The sequence below is a fragment of the Solea solea genome, chromosome 14 (assembly GCF_958295425.1).
Source record: "Solea solea chromosome 14, fSolSol10.1, whole genome shotgun sequence".
Taxonomy (NCBI): Eukaryota; Metazoa; Chordata; class Actinopteri; order Pleuronectiformes; family Soleidae; genus Solea; species Solea solea.
In genome coordinates, this window is record NC_081147.1 from 11,281,204 (window position 1) to 11,302,017 (window position 20,814).

The window sequence follows — 20,814 nt, forward strand, 5'->3', positions numbered from 1 at the left end:
ACAATTCAAAATAAGCCATCTGCGAGTAATGATAAGTTAGTTATTTTATGCAATACAATCACGGTGAATTATTATGATTGGCATCTAGGACCTACTTTAAATTGGTCAGGCACTTGTATCAGTGGGACCTGAATACAGTCAGTGGCACTGACACTGTAAAGACTTTTTCACACATGAACTCTCAATAATGTCTAGAAAATGGGCTTTGACATTGACATATGTCAAACGCCACAGGACACATGTTCACAACAGCAGCTGGATCTCTGGAGGATCCAGGCAAAACACGCTTGAGGATGCAGGAGGCAGGACACTCGCTAATTTCATTCTCACATGAGCTCACTCGGACATTATCCAGAGATTAGACTAAGGAGCAGCCATTTTCATTCATTCACACATACAGCCCGTCTGGACAATCTCCAGAGTACCTCCAGAGTTCAGTGCATGTCTGAGAGCAGCTTAAGGTTAACACTGGATACGTGTACCGTAAAATGTCTTGCTATTTCCTTTGGCACAAATATGAACTGATTTCCATATTGCCCACATATTGCGGCACACACATCACAGCAAAAATGATCTTTTTTCACAGGTTCAGTATCTACATCTGTCACAAACGCCACGCGTCCTGCTCCTGTTTCAAAGTAAAAAGCACTCTCATGTTTCAGTTCCCTGATTCCATCAATGTGTTGAGTTCCAAAGGCAAATCCATGTTAAACATTGTAGAAGCTCTGCGGCAGGCACGCTCCCTGAGTGAACAACAGAACTGTGTGAGAAGCAGCGGATCAGCAGATTAGATCTGCACACACATGCAGTGTGAACCTGGCCTAAGACACAGGGTAACACACTTAAACGAGCTGGACGTGTAGGTTTCTTGAAGATGCCTCATCTCTCATCCAAGAGGCTTCTTCAGTTCTGAAAGCTGTTGGTGAGACCTCTTGGTCGAAAGGTGAAACGTCTTCAAGAAATCTACAGCTGACTTTTAGAGAACTATGAATGACAATTTCTAGTTGTTTTTGCAGTGTAGTAACAGAATGGGTGCTGATGAGAGCTTCATGCTGATGAATGCAATCTTTAAGCCTCTGATGTTACATAATGCAACAGTAATGTTGGAAAAATCTAAGTATAAAGATGACAAACACGTCAAAACCTAAACTGCTCAAATACACACCAACCTACTAGGAAGACCGGAAGGATGTAACCAGAGCTAGAGATGGCACTATGCACCATGACAGCTTTTTATCAGCTAACAGTTACTTTTTAATTAGTAACTGTTGGGGAGATTTCTGTTACCAGGGCTTTGGGATCAGTGATAAAATCTCTGGAGTCAGTGATGAATTAAGGTGGAAGAATTTATTGAAGACAGCTCAGTACTGAGAAGGCAAAGCCAGAGATGAACTGCAGGGCGTCATCTCAGATTCTGACGAGCACCTTGCCCGGGTTGATACATACACAAACCATCCTTGAAACAGTGCACAAGGCCAAGATGCCTGGCACCGTCTCTCTCTCTCTCTCTCTCTTTGAGGTTCAACTGTGGCAAACTACTCACTATCAGTTTCTGTGGCGACAACCTTGACCATGCATCGTTTCTCTGTTTTACATCCTCTTTCCCCGGAGAATTTCAGAATCAGAATCGGAACAACAGGCCTTCGGTATGAAAACCTCTGTGTGAAACGACATATATATATATATATATATATATATATATATATATACATATATATGTAAATAAATAATCCCATTAGTGTAATACATACAGAAAACTAATTACAAAGGTTGATTTGTCATCAGCCAGGCTTAATTAATGCATAATAACGGTAATGCGACCTATGGGTAAACTGAATGTGAATTGATTACACCATCCCATGCATGGCAAACATCCATAATACTAGATCAAATTGATGAAACAGTGTCACATTGAACAGAAAGATCAACAGTGAAGTCAGTTAATAAATCCTGCACTTCTTGACTAAAGTGATTGTTGTGATGAACGCAGTGAACTCCACTCCCTCAAGTGGAGACAAGTGCAATGAAAAAACATGTCATTCATCCAGAGCTGTCCTTTTCACTGAGTCAACCGATCACATGAATCGCGCTTGTGATTTGAGATGGACCAAATGGTGTGAGATGAGCAAAGAGGTGAAAAGCAATTTCAGCTTCCCCTAATGTAGTTTATACTGTTTTTGTCTCCTGGCCCTTTCCCCATAGCTAAACTCCCCAGTGTGGAATTTATTAGGCACCAAAGCTGCCAGCTCAGCCAAAAATCTCCACATCACAGAGCAGTGAGAGGAAGCTTGAGAGGAAATCTATGACATAGCTTTCAACCAAATCTCTGTAATTTGTTTGGGCTGGCCTAATAGCCTAACTGGAGCAGAATCTGATCAGAATCATCTTGTTATTGTGTGCACCCTTCATCCCTAATGGCTAAAGTTAATTATGGGAATATTTCATCAGTTTTAATAACTCTGGGACACCTTTCGCATCCAGAAATGACAATTGCAGAAATGACGGTAGAAGTCAGTCATGATCCATCAGCACTTGTTTGTGCCTGTCGCCTGAATGCTGCAAAATATGGCAAAATAGGTACGAAACAAAACAAGCTGGTGCTTCTCCATCAACTGCTTGTCAGATTTAGAGAAGATAAACAGAAATGGCCTTTGGGGCCTAGCTGTAAATATGTCAGAAGTTAAACTGCATCAGTTCTCAAGGTAAAAATGATACACAAACATTTATCACAAACGCCTGACAGACAGCTGTGTAGGCTGTGAATGAAATTATTACAATGCAAAACTGTGTCTGCAACTCCAGACTGTATCTGACTACTGTTTATCCAGTGACATCGACCAGATGTGATGGCATTCCGGTATGTGTGTGTGCGTGTGTGTGTGCTATGTTAGGTATGTTGCCCACAACAGGACTTAATCTAAAGTGATTACACACACACACATCACCAAAGATCAGTTCATCCCACTGCCTGTCTCAGCAGGAACAAATGAAGAAGGGACAAACTGAGGGAGGAAAGAACAGAAATTGGGGAGTATGAGAGTTTTTCTACCATCTTTGACCCAGATCAGCTAACACAGATCCATGGGTCTTTGAAGGTGGTAGTGTGTATGTGTGTGTGTGTGTGGGGGGGGGGGGGGGGGGGGGGGGCAACAAAAGGGGCGTTTGAAGTCATTCAATTAATGCACAGTACACACATGAAGCACCATCTGTGCACGCACGCACACACACACTTGCACATACAGAAACAGCGACCCAACCCCTAACAATCTGCCCTCATTAGACACTCCCCCCCCCCCCCCAACCCCCCCCCCCCCACCTCCTCTGGAGTACTTCTATATAAATAGCCATTGTCCTGCCACCCTCCACACCATGTGCACAGAGACCTGTCAAGGTGGGACCCCTGCTTCAAAAAATAACACCAGACTCCAAAATACACGTGCACACACACACACACAGGGAGAGAGAGAGAGAGAGCTCTAGGGGACCATGGAGGAACGGGACAGCATGCTGCACTAAAAAGAAATATGCCCAGTGTGCCTCAAGCCTTGCCAGGGGTAGTGCGTATGCGTGTGTGTGTATGTGGGTGTGTGTGCGTGTGTATGTGTGTGTTTGTCATGAATACTACATAATTGCATGTGTGCTTATTGGACATGTGTCCACTCTGTTTCTGTGAAAACTCGTCTCTTTCACTGATATGTTTAAAGGCAAACAATTACAAAAGACCTCTTTGCACTATTTGCATGACAATGTTTCATGGAGAGGACTTTGTTGTGTTGAAGCCGGGGGGGAAGTCCCACTATGATAACATAGAATGATATGATAGAAATATCAATAGTCAATAAAAAACATAATAACTTTAGTCCATTGTGCACAACACAGACATGTGATCACTGCGTGTATGTTAGCAGAGGTCGTCCACTCTGTGGCAAAATTATAAAAAGACAGGAACCGAAACAGAGGCTGAAACTATACTGGTGGCCAAATAATTAAATGGTGTCTACAGTTGCAATGGACACAACATAGCACAAAAATAACCTTTTTTTCTACAAATACATAAATCAAACCCAATTTTGGAAAACTTAAGGTCCTTTAATATACCTTAGATTATCTTATTCCCTTGCAATTTGACCCAGTTTGAACAGTTACTTAATGAATCACCCACTGAGTTCCCGCTCTTATTACATAAACCCATACAATACACCGTACACTTTAAAGTATATAATTAAAATTGCTTTGGTATTAATGTGGCATCAGAAAGGTCATTTTAGAGCCTTTCTCTGTCTGTACTGTATGATTTGTCACAGCGGTGTAACTAACTGTGAATAATAATGTTCTTTTTCCATTTAGATTAACCAGTAAGCCATGACAATGAAGCAGTGTGCACATTACAGACACCTAAATGAAACACCTCACAGGAGCACACACGGGCATGATTAATGCTGTTAGTCACACGAATGTTCGACAAGCCAAGCTATCCACCAAAATGTTCTATCCTTTTTACTCCTCAGTATTTCGTCCATTCACCTGCACAGGGAGTATTCACCTTTAACTTGTGCTGACTCAGAGGTCACACTAACCCACACATTTTGGAAGCCGTGTCCATAAATGCCTACTTGTTTCCGTGTCCAACAGACTGTCCTTCACACTAGACATTTTGATATATGTCGTGAAAGGAAACGTACAAATGTAACTAACAACATAAAGCATGGTTCCTTTCCATGTCAGTGACTCAGCGTGCACAGTACCAGGCCAATGACACTGGCTGGACAGCAGCCATCAATAATGTTATTAATTAAATCTGTGTGCAGGAGTACAGGAGTATACGTTTGTTTTTGTTTCATATTTGGAACTCCAGTTTAGTCTAATATCACACTTTGCTTGGTTTTATTGAATAAGACGACATTTGTGTGAATTACACACCCTAGGTGCTAAAGGGGTAGCAAAAGGCAGTCGGAAGCATTTAATTAATTTAATTCATCTTTCGGCTCATGGTTGTTCTGCAGCAGTGAGATTTGGCCATTTCCAGTGGGTCTGTCCTTATCGGGACCTGGTTTTTGAACCTTAGTTAAGGATTCTAAGAAACTGTAACTTCAGAACTACAGAGCCAAGCTCCATGTCTGTGTTGTGCACAAGTATTCCAGTATTCCATTGTCTATATCATGAGTAGCACTAAGTGACTTCACCATTTAATAAGAATAATGTTCTTGTCCCAGTACACAAACACCAGCAGGGAATTGATTTATTGAATATAACGTGTTCAACTCTGCTACACAACATATACATATATATATATATATATATATATATATATATATATATATATATATATACATATATATATATTATAATAATTAATATATATTTAATTATTTTACACTGAAAGAGCATAAATGTGTCCTGCTTGTCAGTCCAAAAAGCCATTGTTTATTTCATGCACAATAGCTTCTTCTTTTGTTTGTGTTTTTGTTGTTTTGACTTTTGTCTACTTGTACAGCAACCTTGGTTTTTGTGAAAGGCACTTTATAAATAATGTTATTATTATTGTTATTATTTTTCTATCACTTCCAACTCCAAGCTCATTTGTGGGAACTATAGGCCAATTTCAGTCCAATTAAATGTAAATGTGAAGTAGTTATTCAACTCCAAACTGTATTATTACCTGACTGAGTTAGTCCTACTTTGAGAAATTTGATTTAGTATAGTAAGTCGGACTAATTAACAAAATAATCCAACATTTTGCTTGTCTATTGTCCCAAAAAATAAGTGCAGTTTTCCTTATTGTATCTTTAATGCTGCAGGATGTCCCTCTGTGAGCAGAGAATACAAGGAGACTGACAGCATAATATCTTTTTACTGTTACAGATGGTAAATTAGGATCCACTTTGACCAGCTGTATTTACAGTTATCAGTCTGGCAACTTACATTGTGTTCCTGCAAAGTGTTGTGTTCTGTTCTGACCAACTCGGGTCTGTACAACACATACAGATCAGTGAATCAAAAAGGGTGTGAGAGGTCCATTGGTTCAGGAACAGAAAGCTGTCCTGCCGCTCTGCAGCGTGTGAAACACACTATGTCCCCTGTATTTTTCTCGTTTCTCTCTCACTCCAGTTACTTCACCTCCTTCGTGGCCTTGTCACATTCTCTCCTTCCCTCTCCCTCACCTCGCCCCCACACTCTCTGCCTCTCTGTCCCTTCGTCTCCGTGTGCTTTGTCTTTTGGCTCCATCTCTGTGCTTTTCTCACAGCAATCTATAACGTGGGGGAACTACCTGGCACAGTCCATCCTTTAGAGGTGACGTCTCTTTGAATGATGCCCCTGATACACTCTCTAAATCATTCTCACCAGTTGTTTTTGCTACGTGTGAGAGAAGAAGCACGTATGTGTGTGTTTGAGTGCACCGTGTGACCATCAATATAGGGCACTTGGTTTGCGCGGTGTTGAGGTGGCGTTTGGGTTTAGATGACCCGGCTGCAACGACACGCATGCAAACAGAAATTATGATGTAGACTGACACAGTGCATGTGAGGAGGAGGCAGAGAACAGATGGAATGGGTGGTGAGGTGGGGGTCACTTAGTTGCAGTCAATGTTTCCCCTCCGGGAGCCTAGATTTACTAGCACCGCCCCTGCACAGCTGCATCCATGTATGCTAGTAGCATAGTTGTACTGTAGGCATATGCAAATGCAGTGCTCGAGTCCTGTACGTGCAAAAACTGCAAGAGCCCCCAACGCCCCCCAGCCCACCCCTCCCCCTTCCAAGCACGACGCACGCACGCACGCACACACGGAATACCGGGGCATGCCCGAGCGGCGCATCCAACTGTCAGCTCCACTTCTTCCGGCAGAGAGACCTCGTGAGTTTGTTAAGCGGAGCCAGTGGGAGAGGACAGTCCGCCAGGCGTCGTCGCATGTGACAGGCTGCGTGCGTGGAAGCCGTGCCAGCCTGGTTGTGACCCGATACACACGACAATCTGTGCAAGCTCCGCGGATCCTGACCCGAGCGGGAGCCCCTCCTTTACCTCCCCCTATAGCCGCCCACGCGTGAAGCAGAAACAGACACTCGCATAAACACATTAAATATTCCATAATCCAATGATTCACTAACACTATTAAGGCGACATCCTTGTCAGGGACGAGGCTCACATGTATGCGCGGCCCAGCATCCTTAAAAACACCATTTTGTCTCTCAGTAGAGTGTGAGGGAAACCAGAGGGAAGGGGAAGCCTTTACGGAGCCGTGGAACAGGGATACGCACGAGAGAGAGGCACAGTCACCCACTGACATTCAGGCCTTTCTGACAGAAGCCACGGATCACAACCACTCACAGATCCATCATGTGTGAACACTGGGTCACATCAGCAAACACGGGGACGATTTCATGTCACGCACAGGCTGGAAAACTCAATTTAAACTCGCGGGTACGGTGATGCGCACTCGGCCTGCAAAGTTGTCTGCCTACCTGCCGATTAGACCAATCGATTACACGACTTTGGCTCAGATTTGTCTAAAAATAAAACTAGATCGCTAATGTAGGCCACTCATGTGGAAGTGGTCAGCACATCCGAGCAGAGGCACGGCCACCGCGACGCACGCATACACGCGCACTACAACATGAAGGCAAAGACAGAGAAGATGAAAAATCCTTGAATCTCCGAGTGATGAGTCTTCTATAGCATCCTTCCCTCCCTCTCTCCTTCTCTCCTCTCCTCTGCTTACATCGTTGCTTTCATGCAACATCATCCCGTGACACCAAGCACATCCACAGCAGAAGCACAACACCAAAGATCGCAGGTTATGCGTAACATTTATTTACCTTTATGTCTGCCTTTCGCTGTCATCGTCACACTGCTTGATGTTTCATTGGAACAAGATGCTCATCTCCCCTCTCTCTCTCTCTCTCTCTCTCTCTCTCTCTCTCTCTCTCTCTCTCTCTCTCTCTCTCTGTGCTTCCCCTCCTCTCTATCACTCTCAGTTGTGTCTCTATAGGGTTTTACTATTCAGTAACACGAAACCACCGCTAGGAGTGGATGGTGTAAACGGAGCTCATGCAGCACTGAGTGTCGCACATTAGCTTTGGTGATACATGGAGGCAGAGACTTCCCCTTGTTAGAAAATGGGGTAATGCCTCGGTGAGGGGGTGAATTCTAATAGAATAACGAGGGAAGACCCTGATTATGGCGTATCGTGCTGGGTTAACCCCCTCTCCACCACCACCTCCGCCTCCCTCCATCATCACCTCCCTCCCCTAAAAGGTTAAGAGGCACATGCATGGTGACTCGCCGGTCAAATGGGCTTATTTCTTTCTTTTATTATTCATAAATTACAAGATTAAACACACGGCCATGGACTTCAAATAAAACCAGAGCAAGAAAAGAAAGAAACGTGCGAATCAAAGAGAGATACCGGTGCAAGCCGAACAGAACGATGATGAGTGACAGGCAGCACAATCATTGGCACAGAGGAAGCGCTCAGTGGCCGTGCAGGGTCTGGCATGCCTACATTTGATCACCCGGTCGCCGGGACGGTCGGCGCTGCAGTCGGACATCCTGGAGTCGGGACGGGAGCAGAGCCGCGGGGGGGAGGGGGGGGAGTAGTGGGGGGAGGCTCTCTCTCTCTATCTCTCACTCTCCCTCTCTCTTCTGTCAAGGGCCGAGTCTTTGGTGTCTAGTCCTCCGGCAGCAGCAGCAGCAGCAGGCGTCAAAGATGTGCGCGGTCGCTGGCTGCTGGTCTCGCCGCAGCAGTAGCATCACTCGGTGGAGTCTCCGTGCTCTCTCGGACGGGGGAAGCCCGCTGCGGCGCCTGCGGTGACTTTGGGAGAGGATAGGCGGACACCTATAACTGCTGTTGTGGCATGCTTGAATCCCCGAATTTGTTCTTTAAAAGGAGGCGCGAGGGCGGGGGGTTGCTGGTGTGGCGGTGCTGATGGTGGAGTATATAGGGGAGGTGAGGATGGGGTGGAGCGGGGGGTAAACTGTGGAGGTTGGAGGGCGAAGAGACGCCTTGGAGAGAGGAGAGACGCGCAGGCTCTGCCTCCCTCTGTGAGAGCGAGCGTGCGCTGCTGTTATGCAGCTGGCAACACCCCGGAATGGCGAGAGAAGGAACTCCCACGCAGAGTCACGCACACGCACACACGCAGACACGCTTCTACACTACGATGACTTCTGACTTTAACCATTCATGTAAACAGCCTAAACTAAGTGTTACCCCTAACCTCAACCATAACCAGTTAATGTCAAACCCTAATTTTAACCTAACCACAATTTAAATCTTCAATCTAAACTTAACCAGTTCCTCAGAAATTAGGTTCTGCCTCGTTAGGACCAGGTTTTGGTCTCTATGAGGACTATTGGCCCTGACATGGTCAGTGTTTATACCATAAAAGAAGAGGTAACAAGTACACACACATACATGTGTACACACACGCAATGTATGCTGCATTCTTTTCACTCTGCCACTTACTGCCATCATGTGGAGGCAGTGATGACAGCACTTTCCACTGTGATAATCCCATTCAGTTGTTACATGCAGTTCAGTTAAAATAATTATTGTTCCGCAGTATGAAATCAATCAAAACAATTAAAGAAACGCAGTTCACAAAGACACAGGACACACACTCACAGCCAAACTCGACTTAGGTCTGTATGGCTTAACAGAGAAAAAAGGAATTAATTCATCCAAAAGAATGGATGGTCACAATTGGTGGACAGGATGGAGCAAATCTTCATCGTATATTTGGTGAGAGTTGCTGTACGCTAATCACTCTATAGGCTTCCTTGACAATTTTGTACAGATCACATATGTCTACTTTGTACTTCGAAATTGCCATAAAATGAGATTGAACAAAAGGTTAAAACTGTCTCAGTACATTTAAAATTAACATGAGTTAATACATTTTTAAAAGTTACACTTATACTTATCTATTTTCTTGTCCTAGTGGTCAACATTCATGTAACTCATGCCTGTAGGTTTTGAGGTTAAAAAAAGCAAAAAAAAAAACTGAAGTAATATTCAGATGACAGAAAATAGTGGGTGTAACATTGTTCTGGTTCAAATACATTTTTGTATGTGAATAAATGAGCCATTTTGTGTCCCATACCGATACGGATATTAGTCCGATACAGTCATTTTAGACCATTTATGAACTATGAAGCAGTTAACAACACATTTATGCTGAGTCATTTCAAAGACATAATTCTCCAACTGTGTAACAAATATTGTTGTAATAAACAGCACAAACATGACTCAGCTAAGATTTACATCTTTACAGTTGTATGCATAATGAAGCATGTGACATATGATTTTTGGATATCGGATTTGACCTTTTTCTCTGTCCGATATCCAATCCAGTGATTTTGACCAGTACCGGACCGATACTGATACTGACCGAAACCAATACCCATCCCCATTCAGAAATACATGAATCAAACAGAGCCATTGTTCTGATCAGTGTCACATGTGCTTCTCCTTTTAAAACATGTCAAAATGGCTGCTGTGCAAAAGGCCCATCAATAGAACAAATCAGAAAAACACTGAAGTATAGAATACATTTAAAAACTAGTACCGCAAGCGGTTCTGAGCGGGTTCGAGCTCGAGGGCTTGGAAGTCTCCGTGCGCCGCACCGAGTTTTAAGGTGATCACACAAAAGCTGTAGGACAAGTTTGTTCAAATACCATTGGTGCGAAATGGCCAAAATCGCTTCCGATTTGGCGTGCAATCCAAGATGGCGGCCTTCCTGTAGGAGTCACAGGAAAGTCGTCATCGACTTTTTTGACCGTCCCCACCTAATGAATGTGTGTACCAAGTTTCGTTCATGTACGTTAAACCCGACAGCAGATTACCTAACTAACTTTGTCGAAGCATGTCGCTTCTCCAGGTGCTTCAGCAGATTGCTGTTGCTGTAGAAAGTATTTTTGAACCGGGACACAGTCTACAAGTTACCGAAATCTTGTTTTTCCCTCTGCTCTCCAGTTGAAAATAATGTAAATACCTCCTCTCGCTCGCCATCATGCCGTGCCCTGACCTGTCCAGTCCTCTTCATGGCGCGTGTTCGATTACGTGTGGGACGCTAGAGGGCGCCAGTGCTTTTTTTTGAGAACTGTGTGCTGTTGTAAAACCTCACCGAAAAGGAACGGAGTAACGCAGCGTTTGGTAACGGAAACAGAGTTACTGAATAAAATTTTTTTTTTTACATTATTAGTTACTGAATAAAGTAACGATGTTACGTAACGGCGTTACTAATAATCAGTGGCGATTTCGGTCTGGAAATTCTGGTGGGGCCATGCAGGTGAATCTTACTTTATAATGCAATCCAGAAATACCACATATTACATTTGCATATTTTTTTAAATATTAGCACGCGCAGTTCACGCGCAGTTCAGCAATACACAACTCTGCAGGGCTGGGAGGATATCTCGGCCGGGCCCCACCCACCAGAAACAGACCAACCAACAACCAACTATTCACATACAACTACACGATGTGTCAACAGTTGAAATTGCGTTCATTAAATGAAAACTGCGGACATTTTATTGGGGACAATGTTGAATTTATTATTAACTTGTGCTCCACGACATTTTTGACACAGGAAAACTTAAAAGCTCATAATCCTCCCCCTGCACAGCAGCGCCCTCTGGTGGGGCACAGAAATGAACAGCATCATTAAACAAAAACTAAAGGAGAGATGGGCAAAAACAATGGGAGGAGGAGAGGAAGGAAGATAGTTTGACAGTATCCAAAGAAAAGTGAGAGCGGTTAGTCACACGGAAAGAAGCAGGAGAGAGGAAAATATAATATCGAGGATCAGATTTGGCCATACAGGATTGAACAACACATTATTTCTCATCAATAAACACAATACAGACAGATGTGATCACTGTGGGCAGGAGGAATCCATTCATCATGTTATAATACAATGTCAGAAATACCAAAGGGAGAGAGAAGAAATGATTAAAAAGTTGAGAGATATTGATGAGGAATTGGAGTTGGTAGATGTATTGCGGAAGAACCGGAGTGAGTATATATATGTATGTGTATATATATATATACCTATATGTATATATATATTATTATTATTATTATTATTATTGCTATTGTTTATTTTTACTTTTAAGTAATAGTTCAGTTAGATCAACATTTCGATCCACACTCCATACCAGATGGTGGCGGTAATGCACCAAATCGTTGTTTGCCAACCGCCATAAAACCTCAGGAAAGCTTGATTCGTGATTCCACACACCTGCTGGTCTTCACGCAGGTGTTTGCTGATTGCTTCCTCCTCCTCTTCCTATTTAATCTCCAGCCAACAGTTCCGTGATGTTACTTTGAAGAGAAGCTGCACGAGCCGTGGAACGAAAAAAAAAAAGACGCGAAAAGAAGTGTCGCTGCGTAACTACTGAAACTGTTCCGGGAGGAGGGAACTTGTGACGGTAATGCTCCAACCGCCACAAAACCTCAAAAAAGATGGAGGGAACTTTTAGAAAAAAAACAAAAACAAAGAGAAAACAACCCAGCGTGACATCAGACGCCGAAAATGTGGTCGCGTGCATCAGCTCCTGTATAAAAACGCAGCAAGGCGCGCCAGGATGGCGCGTTCGACCTGGTCCAGATTGGTGGCCCGTACAGAATAGTGAGTAACTTATCGTCGGAGTGTCGAACGTTCGGCCATCTTGCCACAGTCAGCTCGCTCACCCATAACATGTGTTGTAGTGGTACATGGACTTTTTAAATAACCATAATTTGCTCAATTTTCGACCGACTTCCAAACGGTTTGGTTTGTTATAAACGTCAGAGATGTAGTCATTATGACACTGCATATTTATGAATAATTATAACCTTGGGCTTCAAATAACATTAAACAGAACAGAAAGGTGCAAAGAATACATACACACACAAGGTATTTATGTTAAATCAATATATGGCCTACTAAAACTCAGGATACAGAATGGCATGAGATATATGTATACTTTTATAAAAGGAATATTACTAATATAAACCAATAATTTTAATAATTACTTGTTTAAATGAAACATGTAATAATTTAAATGCTTTTAATAGGAATATTACTAATATAATCCAATCATTTGAATTATTACATGTTTACTTTAAACAAGTAATAATTATTAAATACATTATTTATTATTCAGTGTTTTCATGTTTGGTCCATAAAATCTTAAATGTTGTTCACTGTTTCTAAATTCAGTTATATTCTTAAATTATTTGGGTTCAATAATTGCTTGAATAGAGCAAAGCAATAAGGAAGTATTCACATTTTAACAAAATAAAAAAAATCTGAAACTCAAATACTTAAACCAATCCATTATCAAAATAGACAAAACAAGACTAAAAACAGGTTAAAATGGTTGCTGTGCTATGTTAACTCATTATTCCACGCATGGTCATTACTATTGAGTTTTTCACTGGAAAGACTTATTTGTTTTTTTATGTTAAATGTTTAAAAACAGATTCAGGATTATACATGTCTTTTATAATTCTGAACCTTAAATGTAGTAATTTAAATACAAACCTTTTTTTTAAAGGAACAACCTGCTTCCTGCTCACGGAGACCTGGTCGGACCCGCCATATACAAAAGCCTGAGGATGTCAAAAAAAGGTGAGTGACACCTTTAGAGATAATTTACTACATCATTGAAAATGTTATGGCTAAATTTCATAATGTATTTAACTGAAGGCAATATATCATATTAATTTAATCACACATGTATAATATAAGTTGTTTGTGTTTTTAAAGAGTATGGCTGTATGACCTCATACAACCACACTCTTTGACATTTCTATACTTGAACTTAAAGGCATTCCTTAAATCTTAATCAACTTTATTCTACATCACTTGTGATTATGTTAATTTCTTTGTTTCACTGTTAGAATAGAATTTGTGCTGGCAGCAATGTTTTCACTGAAAGTGAGTCTTTATATCTCAGGCTGGGTGAACCATGTCTGTACCTCATACAAACACATTGTAGAACACCTTACCTAGTTATTTTACACCTGTAACGGTATGAACTTGAACATTGTCAAGGCTGGAGACTGGACTAAACATTTTTTTTGTTTTTTTTTGTTTTTTTCCACCCAGATTGATCTTCATGAAGGTCGTCAAATAGTAGGTGTCATGATTTAATTCTGGGTGGCCGCCGTGTCCCCACTCTCTCTTGGCCGCTGTGCCTACATCTCTCTGCATTGTCCAACATGGCCACGTTCTTTCTATTCTCCTGCTTTCCATCTGTCAAATAGCTGAGGGTTGTACATGGAGCATTTGCCACAGGTTGGTTTTGTATGTTCCTGTCCACTTTATTGGGTGCTCTGAAATCTGGTCCTTGTTGGTTATATTTTTGTGGAACTGCTGAGCGAGTGATTTGAAAGAATGAGGTGATGGAGTGTTTGAAATTCTCTCTCTGAATGAACGGCTTGTGTGTGACTGAGATGCCTGGATTGAATAGTTAAGATGGTCTGAGAATATGATTATGTTCAGCAGTTCACATTAAAGTAGATATGGTGTCTTGAAGGGCTTAGATGCTTGATAAGTTATAATGCACTAACATTTCCTTTTTAGGTCTGTCTACAAAGGGTGAGTCCATATTTTTTTATTTCTTTTGCAGAGTAGGGGAATAAACAAAAGAAAACTTGTGTGCTGTGTTTTTTGAAAATGAAGGTACTTAGATGTCGGCAACTGACTTGCTAGTCTAGCTGCCCACAGCTAACTACAGAATCACACTAACAATTTGTTAATTTACATTTACGTAAAAACACACCTCTCTATGGAGGCGTTTTCTTACCTTGCCACTGTACCCTTAACAACTTTTTCTTTCCAACTGTTTCTTAGGACGGTAAGTGACACGCAGGCCGCGGGCCATCGCTCTTCCGGCCGCCGTGTCGATCTGTCCTGGCCCTCCTCTTGCCTTTCCTCACTTTAATGAAAACGTGTCTCTAAAAGGAAAAAAACTGAACTGTTTTCTTTAGCACTAAAATATAGTGATGTTGGAGGACCAGATCTTTAATATGAGGTTTAAATGGATGTTGGTGTACAGTTAAAGCTAGATGATAGGAATAAAATTAATGTTGTGCCTTGTACACTTGTCACAAGGCTTAGTCTTCTTGGCCGCTGTGCCTTTTTTTTTTTTTTTCCATCGTGGCCATTAATCTACCGTTAGCCCTAGAACGTTAAAATAGATCCTGGTGATCTAAAAACACAGTACCTGGCTTTGGATGGCAGCCGTGCCATTGCCTTTGTATGGCCATACGTCCTATAATTGCAAGTAGGCCATGATCGCTAACTGTGCCCGCGCCTTCGTAGCCTACTTGTGTTATTGTACGTCTGGCCTTGCGCGTATAGTCATTTTACATAGACAAACATGGGTGCCTTCCGCGTCCATGCACAGTAAGTGAACTAACCTGTACTTTTCTTTTAGCATCAGTCAAGAGGAGCACCGACATCACTGCATGTCCATCCTAATTAGCGTTTTAGTTGCGATAAAATTTCAAATGTTAAGTGCAGTTTTTCTTTCTTGCTTGGCCCCTGTGCCATTACTATACCTGCTCTGACCTGAATCTTGATTCTTCATGGCCACTGTGTCATGACTGTACTTGATCTTGGTGTTCATGCCAGTCTATAATTTCTGATCTGTTTTTCCTACTAAGTTTTTGTGTGCGTGTGTGTGTGTGTTACTGCACCAGAAAGGTGAACAAAATGTATGCTGCAAGACTGGCAAGATGCACACTAATTAGACAACAAGCAAATTCTTTCAAAAACAGGAACATTTTTTACCTTTCAAGTAAGTATTAAATGCCTTTGCCACATGATCTTTGTGGGTAAATCGTGTCCACTCAATTTATAAAGGTAATTTGCATCTAAACATTTACAATGCCTGACACATTACAATAATCTAATTTTTGTTTTGCGTTACTGAGTGCAAAGGCCTTTATTTACACACTGACACATGCCAAGACTGCCGTCATGGCATGTGTCACTGTCTCTTTCGCTGTTCTGTTTGTCTCTCGCTGGTCTGTCTGTCCTGTGTGTCTTTCTGTCTGGTCTCTGTCTTTCTGTCCTGTGTCGGATTTAGTCACCTTTTTAGTCTTAACTTAAATGGATGATTTTAAAGTTGATTAGTCTTGAGGCATCTGATTTCTGCAGGAAATTATAGTACCTTATTTTTAAATGGCTTTGATTTAAAAATAAATTTTTTGTCTTGAAGCTCAGTTATAGTTGCAACTTGGACTGTTGACAAACGTGGAAGCTGATGAATCATGTAGTAAATGCATCATAGTTTACTGTAGCTAGTCTAAAGTTCTTTCAAAGTGCTGTAAAAATGTAGTAATTGATTACGATGAGCTAGAGCAGGTCCTCCTTTATTCTCAACTGTTAATTGCTTTGTTAAGATAACTGGATCCTGATTTGATTATGAAGCTAAACTTTTGATTTATATGCAAGTGTAGTCACATTAGATTGTAGGTGTTATTCAGTCCATGGATAATGTTATGATATACTTTAGATCTGGCATTTGTTGAAACACTTGATATCTATTTAAGTCATAAATTTTACGCACTGCCATCAGCCTTTTGTAGTTGCTAACTAAAATCAAATTTAATATTAATGCTGACTTGTCTTACTCTGCCAAGTTTATTTCCCTCTAAAGGAGTTGAACTTTTTTGTGTTCATAGTCTTTTTGCGCGTCATGTTGGGAGGCCTCCCAGCAGGGGATTTTTAACTTCCCCTGCAAAACTATGCGTTACTCGCCTTAGGGATGCAGGGCTATCCTGCATAGTTTCTTTCATAAATGGGATTGTAGGTTGCAGGTTTAGAGCGTGTTTCTTTTCTTTAGGAGGACACAAACTTGGCAGAGAGACAACTCGGATTATTTAAGTGAAAGTTGCGCCAAATGTTCAAACTTTTTATCTTTCGATACGATGACTTGAAATAAAACCTTTATTCTGTGAGCTGAATACCAGGAGTCATGATGTTTAGAAAATCAGACAGAATTTGACTTCATGTTAAAGACTGTTGTGCAAGTACCCTCTTGTAGCAGGAGTGAGCAGCTGCAGCTTTTTAATTTATTTTTCGTTATTTGATTTGTTTCTTGGATTGACTTGGTGTCTGGAGCTTTGTGGTTAACAGTGATCATGTAAACGTGTAAACACAAATGGTCTTTTGCCTCTTATTTGTGAAGCTGGCAGCTGGTTGAAATGATAGGACTTTATGGCTTGCCCAAAGTGGGATTTTTGATAGAGCATAGGGTTAACACCTCACCATACACTAGCTATTTCGGTGAACAAGTGTCTGTAGTCCATGTTGGACACCACAACCTGGAGAAGTCCTGCCCTGGATGGCTGCGGTGATGACCTCGCCCAAGATGAACCGACCCTTCTACGACGAGGACTTTGCCCAAGATGAACCCACCCTTCTACGACGAGGACTTTGCCCAAGATGAACCCACCCTTCTACGATGACGCCTCTTTTCCATGGGATGTCTTCAGGTACGTTCTTTCAGATGGTACTCAATATGTTTAATCCATATTTAATTAATACTAAAGTGTGCTGACTCTTATTTATTTTATCTTTTTTGTTAGATATTGGACCTTGCCAAACTGTACACATGCCTCAATGGCTGCTACGTCACCCGTCGCCCAACAGGACATGGTCACTGAAATTTTTTTTTTTTTTAAATGGACCCACAACCACACATGACAAAACATTGTACATGTGATGCATCACCACACTAAAATACAGACTCTGCTACTTTCAGCCTGTAATGTTTGACATTGAGAACTTGTATTTATTGCCTTCTTTATATCAAGTAAAACTTTTGTTCTTAACTTTATGGTTGACTTTTTTCAGTGAATCTGTGATGAGTGTAATTTTGACAAGTTCGTGGTTTGAACTTAAATATGTGGAATTATTTTAATACAATTTGCATTGACCTGTTACTGTAGACTTGGCACCTTTTGGCACTGCTCCAAGTGTTCAGTTGATCTTAACCAGAAAACTCAAACCTACAGGTCCTTTATAATCATAGATGTCAACATTTTTTACTTTTATATTCACCAGATCTCCTAGTTTTAAGACACTTTTAAGATCACGATTGTATTACTACTCCAATTATTGGTAGAAAGAAAATGTGACCCTTGAACTCTGAATGCCAACTTGTGTATCAAGATTAATGGTAGAAGTTGTGTTGACCCTGAGGAGCTGTTTAACTGCTGGCATTCAAACTAAACAATGATCACAACTGCAGTTAAATGCAGTGAGTGCTTTGTATTCAAGTGCATCGGCATCAGTTGCAAAAACAACTTAACATTGAGGATTGGTCCCCTATATAGATTTGTACAAGGTTTTAAAGGGTTTATAATAAATTGGACTCTAGAGCAGGGAATGCTACAGTGGATGGTGATGCTGCTACTTGCCCCCATCTCACAACTTCCTCACTAGCCACTAATACTAAATATGGCTAATGCATAAAAATATGCCACTGAACATTAGACTACATTGCTTTAAAATGCCTTCTTTTAACTACAGATGTATTTTTATAATTTTATTTCATCTGGCTTTTCATTTTATCTTTTAACTCTGTCTTTCCCATTTTACGCTTAAAGGTTTTTAACAATGAAAACAAGTTAATATATGTAAGTAGACCTCCATAACTAACATATATGTGCGATACAAGCATTCGATGTCACCTTTAAACACCAAAGTGTGAGGCACAGATGTACAAGATGTTTCCCAAAGTAAAGATCAGACTTGGAACAACCGAGCAAGTCAGTGGCTTGTTGCAAGCTGCAAACACTGGTGACCCAAGATGGAGAGACGGCCGAGGAGACGATTCTTCCAGTCTCGGCATCCAGTGCATCATGAATTCGACAGGAAAAAGAGATGACTGACATTTTGGTTGTGTGATGATGCTTTTGTGGAGAGGGGGGCTTATTTTTTTATAATCAATTCACCATTCATTATTTTTTTCAATTGCTTGGACCAGAAAATGTTGATCATTGTTTCTCAAACCTGGAAATTATGTTTTCAAAAGTCTTGTTTTGTCCACAAAATGAATTGGTTTTAATGATTTGTGTTATATGGAACAAAGAAATTTAAAAACTAGTACTCAAGCGGTTCTGAACGGGTTGGAGCTCGAGGGCTCGCAAGTCTCCGTGTGCCCACCTTAGACTTTACTTCCTATTTCTGGCTTCTACTTCCTGTGGGGAGGTAATCTTTTACGTACATGTTCAGGACAGTTCTGGGGTCTCACATATCAAGTTTCAGGTGGAGACAACAATCCCTGTGAGAGCAGCATCTAAAACTGTAAGTGTAATTCTGTCTGCCGTCACCAGGGGGCGCAGTTTTCAAAATTTAATATTTTCATACAGGCAGCTATCATCAATCCTAGCAAGTTTGGTTCAGATTGGACCAGGATTTGCTAAAGGTTGTAACAGTTTGTTACAACCTTTAGCAAATTAAGCTCGACAACTTGTCCACAGTGACCTTGGCAAGTTTGAAGGTGATCTCCCAAAGCTGCATTCAAATACCAAACGTTATATTGTCTGCTGTCACCACCAGGGGGCGCTGTTTTGGAAATTAAATACTTTTATATAGACATCTTCGGGACCTAACTATCATCAATCCTAGCAAGTTTGGTCCCGATTGGACCAGGATTCACAAAGTTGTGACAGTTTGTTTTTTGTTGCAAAAATCCGACGTTGTATCGTTGCCATGGCAACGCGTTATACGATCCGTCATCATATTCAGCACACATCATCTACCATGCGTTGTCAGTGTTTTCACCAATTTTGAGTTTGATACGATAATCTCTGTAAAGTTATTCCTGAAATCGTAAAGTAACTTTTTTTATGTTAATTTTCTGCCACCACCAGGAGACGATGTTTTTAAACTTTAAACAGTTTTTGCATAGACATCTCTAGCAATGGCCCATCATCGATCATCGCAAGTTTGGTTGAGATCGGACCTTCCATCACGAAGTTATAAGAGTTTTGTTGTGTGGCAAGAAATTTGATATTTTTGCCAACTTTGCCGCCCGTGTTCTCGTACGCCACGTGACATTTTTACTAACCATAAGCATCGTAAGCTCCTTAACTTGTGCACAGTAACTGCACCAAGTTTAAAGGCTTAACACCAAAACTCTAGGACAAGTTTGTTCAAATACCATTGGTGCGATATGGCCAAAATCGCCTCGTTTTGGTGTGCAATCCAAGATGGCGGCCTTCCTGTAGGATTCACCGCAAAGTCATCAGCGACTTTTTTGACCATCCTCACCTAATGAACGTGTGTACCAAGTTTCGTTCATGTATGTTAAACCCGACAGCAGATGACCTAATACAAGTTTTGTGCATCAGTTTTTAGCTCCGCCCACTTTATCCTGACACGCATACCCCCAAACCACATCATTTTTCACCAGGCCTGATGCGGTTGCAAAAATTGGTGAGTTTTGGGGTATGTTCAGGGCCTCAAAAACGCGATTCATTTGGCGGGCTGAGGAATCAGAAGAATAAGAATAACTCCTTCAGTTTCAATAGGGTTCTATGCACTTGTGATCCTCACCTCCCATATATACTCCACCTTTTTTCATTCAATAAAATAATTGGTTTAACTGTAAAATAGCTTCAGAAAAGATAAATAACATTAAAATACTTTTTTAAATTTAAATACACATTGAGTGGATTATAGGCAACCTATAAAAGTAATGAAACAGCACAGCAATACATATTGCCTTGTATTTATGAATGACTTTCAGTCAAAAGCAAGCAGAGGAAACTCATCTCTCCCAACTCTGTTTCAGCTATACAGCATGGTGCTATAG

The 20,814-nt window shown here is 41.3% G+C and overlaps 1 protein-coding gene and 1 long non-coding RNA gene across 4 annotated transcripts in view; one reads left to right on the top strand and one right to left on the bottom strand.

Annotated features, from left to right (window-relative positions):
* Positions 1-9,024, bottom strand: part of ppp3cb (protein phosphatase 3, catalytic subunit, beta isozyme) — a 34,400-nt gene extending 25,376 nt beyond the window's left edge. For 2 of the 3 annotated variants that reach the window (XM_058649749.1, XM_058649747.1), the window contains exon 1: positions 8,498-9,024. In XM_058649749.1, the coding sequence (XP_058505732.1) occupies positions 8,498-8,543 (46 nt within the window). In that variant the 5' untranslated portion in view covers positions 8,544-9,024. Of the gene's footprint in view, positions 1-7,811; positions 7,940-8,497 lie in introns of those variants that run through there. The other variant, XM_058649748.1, reaches the window with a different exon arrangement.
* A 3,240-nt stretch (positions 9,025-12,264) lies between these two features.
* LOC131472492 (uncharacterized) lies at positions 12,265-17,783 on the top strand. Its single transcript, XR_009242101.1, has 4 exons — positions 12,265-12,623; positions 13,534-13,607; positions 14,088-17,485; positions 17,579-17,783. It is a non-coding gene; the product is annotated as an uncharacterized LOC131472492 (long non-coding RNA).
* The last annotated feature ends 3,031 nt before the right edge of the window (positions 17,784-20,814 follow it).